Raw genomic sequence first — 5,602 nt, 5'->3', positions numbered from 1 at the left:
GAGAGAAAAAGATTTAAAATCAGAACAATACAGTATATGTATGTAAGTGTGTGCATTCACACATATATGTATATGGTACATTATATTTGTGTGTGCATATATGTGTGTGTGGGGGGGAGCTGTTTGTATGTGTACATTTATATTATGTGTGCATGCATGTATAATTATGTATATAAACACACATAAATATGCATCATGTATGTGTGTATAAATCAATAAGTGCATATGTTACTCAGAAAGTAAGGAACAGTGACTAGGCTTCACTGCAAATTTCTACCTGTATATATAAATAAATATGTTTATAGTGTGTGTGTGTGTGTGTGTGTGTGTGTACATATATGTATAAATATATATATATAGATACACACACACACACACTGTGTGCACATGCATGTATATACACATCTGTATGTATGTGTAGGTATGCACACACATTGCTGCCATGGCTCATCAGCCTCCCAAGAACAGGAAGGAGATCACTGCACCTAAAGGAGTTACTCCTTTAATCACAAGAAGTAGCAGGTTGTTGTATTCACTTGAGCCAACCATTAGAGGGAGACATAATCACACAAAGCAAGCTTAACTGCTTAATTAATAAATTCTGCAAAGTGGGGCTCCTGTTGCAAGGGTTAAATCAATTTCAGAGCCAAGGGTACCTGGTGACCGCAACTTAGTCTGGCTGGTGGAGCGGGACAAAGGCAAGCTCTGGCGGAAACGATTCATCCTGTTGAATCCTATGGGCAGCTCAGCTTCAGACATGGTTTCCAGGGACTCAGCTGAAGCAAAGGAGAGTTTGGCTTGGTCAGCCAGGCCAGGCTGGGAGCCCTGGGAGTGCCGGGAGCTTCTTGTCTGCAAAGGAAGAGACAAGGGGTTACAGGGAGGCCAAAGTGGGGAGTACACCACTTCTGGACTCTCAGCCACCCACAGCAGTGATGTGCCAAGGGGAAGGCACCTCCTTGAAGAGACCAGGAAGTATCAGTGCCGATGCAACAATAGAGATCTATGGTTGGGACCTAGTCTAATGACCTCGGGGGCTTAGTTCCAGCTCCCCACTACTGAGTCCATAATGTGCTGTCTTTCAGACTCCATGCCACGCTACTATTTCAGTCTAAGGAAACCTTGATCTCCTGTATGAAGCATTCACAACCATACTGTGTGCTCCTTTGCCTCTTATAACTGCTCCCTCTCCGCTGTGTTAGTGGGCACCCTGCATTTCAAAGCCTCCCCTTGCCACACTGAGCTCCTTTGAGTCCTTCTACCACGAGCCTGCTTCAGACAGAGAGGAGAAGAGATGATTGGCAGCAGAACCCAGGGCTTGAGCACCCACTCTGGAGTAACCTTAGCAATTAAAGGAGGAAAGTCATCCATTACACCAATGAACCAGCTCCTGGGAAACATAAATGCCCAGGTTATTCTGGAAGCAAAGCAGCGCTGAGGTTTATGGCTGCATGAGGTAGAGCAAAGTAATGGGTTCGGGTTTACAGCAGTAAAAATTTAATATGCCAGGAGTCCAATTTCACATGGCCAAACATATATCCACAAAATAAAGGCTCAGATGGCAGACGGGGGCTTTTTGCACAAACATCTGTAAGCCCTGTATGTGGGATATACATATTTAATAAGAACAGAGTGAAGACGGTCCATGCTTCACATGAGTCAATGGATTTTATACCCCACATTAATCCCATGGAAAGAAATATGCACACCCTAGGAATATATTGATCCCAGACACACAAGAGTCTGTCTGGAAGCCAAGGGCCTGCTTTGCAGAGGCACTAATTGCCTATGGCTGCATGTGAATGCACTGAGAGCGGCAGCACCTCTGGAAGCAGGGCTGGGGTGAATGCAGAGGAAGCTTGCCTGTAAGTGTCTGTCCAGATCTGAGAATGGACTGCCATCCCTGTTTAGTTCACTCTCTGTGAACATGGGTCAGGGTAGTGCCAAAAGGGTCTGCCTGAGATGATGCACCTTTGTAGCAGGCAGAGGCATAACAAGGCAGCTGGGTGCCTGGAGAAGTACCAGTACAGCAATTCCTGGCTGGTGGGGCCGCCAGCACAGATGCATGGCTGGGACAGCAGCTGCTATTTTTCTCCCTCCCCACCCCAACCCCATAGGCCAGTACCTGGGGCTACTGCCCTGGTTGCCCTGCCTTAGTTATACTACTGGTGACAGGCACTGGGCAGGCCTGACATCTGATATAGGCTCTGTCCAGAACAGCCTACAAGCAGGTGTCTCTGGCTGGGCATCCTGAAGCATGTCGCTCTTCTGAGGCTTATGTGACATGGTCAAGTGAGGCCTGGAGCTCAGAAGTCCTGCTCCAACCACCCATGCCATGAGCCACATCCCACGGCCACCTGTGCCCAACCCAGTACTGGAGGAGTCCCCAGGTTGCTTCACCTGGGAGGAAACAGCTGCCTGCGCAGCCCCAGGAGTGCAGGATTGAATTTGAAAGGGAAGCCATATTCAAAGCTGACTAATCAAATGCAGAGAACAAACAGCCCCTGGGGTGCAGGAGAGGGGCTGGAGTGGGGACAGCAGCTCTATTTTAAGACCAAAAAGAAAAATCAATCTAGTACAATAACAGCCATCATCATCACTTAAATTAGGCACTAATTGGAGCCTTTCATTAGTCCTGTGGGGTGTGGGGGATTTTTTTATGGGGTGAAAATCTTCTCTCCCTGAATAATTGCTGGAAAATTGGCTGCCTTCTTTTTTTTTTTTAAAGGCATGTTTGGCACATGGATCTTCCCATTCCAGACACAGAGAAAGGAGGTTTCTCTCCTCTCAAACCCTGGTCCTCCCTACAGGAGCAGTGTTGGAACTGAAAGGCAATGGTCAAAGCCTGCAGTAGTGACGGCAGTCATTCCCTATGGACTTTGGATCTGAGCCTCAGACACTTGCCCTGGGTAAAAGGAGATTTAGATGAACCAACTGGGACTGTAAGTGTGCCAGTTGCTGAGTGCAGCACTGGGGTCTTGGAGAAGAGTCTCAAGGCTCAGTTGGCTTTTGGGCATCTGTGGCCCTGTCATCCCCCACCCCATGGAGTTGAGTGTTTGCTCTGCTACCATCAGAGGTAGCATGTATTAGCTGCTCAGGAACTGATATACACACAGGAAGATACCATCTGTAATCAGGGTGGGACAGACTGTGTGACGGCTTCAGACAGAGATGCCCATTTGTCTCTGTGAGTGAGAGGGCTAATAACTCACCAGAGACAAAGTCAGGAATGACTTGTTAGTCTATTTGTCATGTGTAAAGACAAATGCTGCTCTGGCCTCAGTCAGAACGCATACACACAGGCATGCACGTACAATCATCCCCATGTACACACTTGTGTATGTGTGTACAAACATGCAGACATGTGCACACACATGTGTCCTCATACATATATGCACAATGCATATATGTACACGTGTGAATACATGCACACCCATGTAAACACACACATGCATGTGTGCAAACACCTACATATGCACAAACAAGCATATATACACACAAACAGGTGCACACACACAAACATGCACACATACCCATACACATACAAACACACAAGCAGTGGCAGCAATTGATGAGAAGACCCCTCACTCAAGCACACACATACATGCACACGTACACCTGCACATAAATGGGCATAGATGCCTACACTTAGGTAGACACATAAACATGCATATGCATGTAAATACAATCAACTCTGCACAAATGCGCACACAGACAAGCACACCTGCACAGGCACACATGCACATGCTACCATTGGGGCCTGCCCAATCCCTGGCTGCTCAGAGACAGGTGGGCAAGCGTGATTGAAGCAGCAGACTTGCGAGTACAGCTCTTTATTTCTTGCAGAAGAAGCTAACTTCACAGCCCTTTCTCCCTCCTGCCCTTTAAGTGCCATGAGCATGATTTTCCACAGTGAATGCAGCAGGCAGTAAATCGGTTCCACGCTCAGGGGCATTTCAGACCTGCTCTGCACTGGTGCCCATGATGACCCAAGCACATGTCAGTGGGGAATCAGGACCTTCATATTCTATTCCAAAGCCTATTCTATTTGAAAAGCAAACAAAGGTGATGTTTCCAGGTGACGAAAGTAAGAAAACAATAAAGGCTAAAGGAAAAGGGATGCTCATCCTGCAGTTAGCATGCTAGACTGAGAGGATGGCCCCCTCCTTTATTTTCCTGTCCTTCTGCCACTGACTTCCTTTATGACCCTGGTTAAGTCACATAGGCCATATCTATGCTGCTCTCACGTGCACACCATAACCGCCTGCTCCTGCTTGCAGGCCCCAAGCTCAGAAATTGGCAATGAAGCCACAATGGGACCCCCAGCATTAGTGTGGCTATGGGGGGAGTGGGGGCACTGAGGAGCATCATCAATTGCCCATTTCTGGGCCTGGCATGTACACACAGGAACTGGTGGATGGATGTGTGCAGCTGCAACGCTCCGTGGACATGCCGGGCACATGGCATGGACACAGCCTGAATCACTCTGTACCCCAGTTTCCCACCTATGAGCAGGAGTGATGTCACCCCTTTCTCAAATGCTTCATCTGTCTGAGCCTTCCCTAGGCTGCAACTTCTGTGGGGCAGGGCTGGTCTGTGGCTTTGCCCATATATAGCACCTTGCATAATGATTCTGGTTAAGTCACTCAGGGAAGGTTTTGAGACATATTTGCTCAGCGGTACGGATGGAGTTAAACATCTCCACCCATCTCAGCTGGGCTCTCTAAGCAGCGTGATACAGATACCAAGGCTTGGAATAATGTACTGGGCACTTCCAGCCCCAGACCTTAAAACACGTCACAGAGGCACGTGAGCTAAAGCCAGGTCCTTCTCAGCTTGGGGACAGCTGCACTCTTTTTTTGCTCCCTTGTGATGGGAAACGTCATCCTGCTACAATTCACAGTGAAGACTCATTGAGCTGCTGTCAGAGCTGGGCCTAGACCCAGTCAGGTTTGTAATGTATCTGAAGCCAAAAGCTGGAAGGGGCCTCCTGGGCCTTGGAGTCTAGCCCATGTGTCCCCAGGCAGCTAGATCATACTGCCTTCTCAAACTACTAGCCCTAACCTCTGAAAGTCATCGGAGCCCTATACAGCCCATAAGGACTCCCATTAACATGTCCCCTCTTCCCTCTCCCCTGCAGGCATTCCCCATCCTGCTCCATTTTCTTCCCATCCCTTCCTCTCCTCCTGCCTCCAGTCTCCTGCAAAGCAAACCCAACTCTGAGCTGCACTTTCAAACCATGTAAACTCAGGGAAGGTTTTGCGACATATTTGCTCAGTGGTACGGATGGAGTTAAACGTCCTGCCCAGTCATTTGCTTGTTTTGTGTGGAGGGGGAAAAAAAATCGAAATTCCAAAAATGATTTTAGCTGAGGGGAAGGGGTAGACTCTCTCCCTATCTCTGTCGATATCTGCATCCTCACGCACACATAAGATTCCTTAGCAGAGTGATCATGGTTGCCATGTTACCCTCTTGGTTGCTAAGGGTTTCAGCATGTGCGCCGTGTGAGTGTTTAGCTCGATGTGCTCCAGAAATGAATCGAGATGTTTCCCTCTGGAAAAGGTATCACTTGATGTGGTGGGGAGTGGGGAAGGGAGCTTCCCAA

At 48.1% G+C, this 5,602-nt stretch overlaps 1 protein-coding gene across 1 annotated transcript in view; it reads right to left on the bottom strand.

The window, feature by feature from the left end:
- SRCIN1 (SRC kinase signaling inhibitor 1) overlaps positions 1-5,602 on the bottom strand; it is a 178,120-nt gene that overhangs the window by 55,654 nt on the left and 116,864 nt on the right. The window contains exon 4 of the mRNA XM_019507731.1: positions 657-849. Within this exon, the coding sequence (XP_019363276.1) occupies positions 657-849 (193 nt within the window). The remainder of the gene's footprint in view (positions 1-656; positions 850-5,602) is intronic.

This window comes from Gavialis gangeticus, unplaced genomic scaffold, assembly GCF_001723915.1.
Source record: "Gavialis gangeticus isolate Ggan-Ray unplaced genomic scaffold, GavGan_comp1, whole genome shotgun sequence".
In the NCBI taxonomy this organism is placed as follows: Eukaryota; Metazoa; Chordata; order Crocodylia; family Gavialidae; genus Gavialis; species Gavialis gangeticus.
The sequence above is the reverse complement of the archived record's forward strand: the minus strand, read 5'-3'. Positions and strand labels throughout refer to the sequence as shown.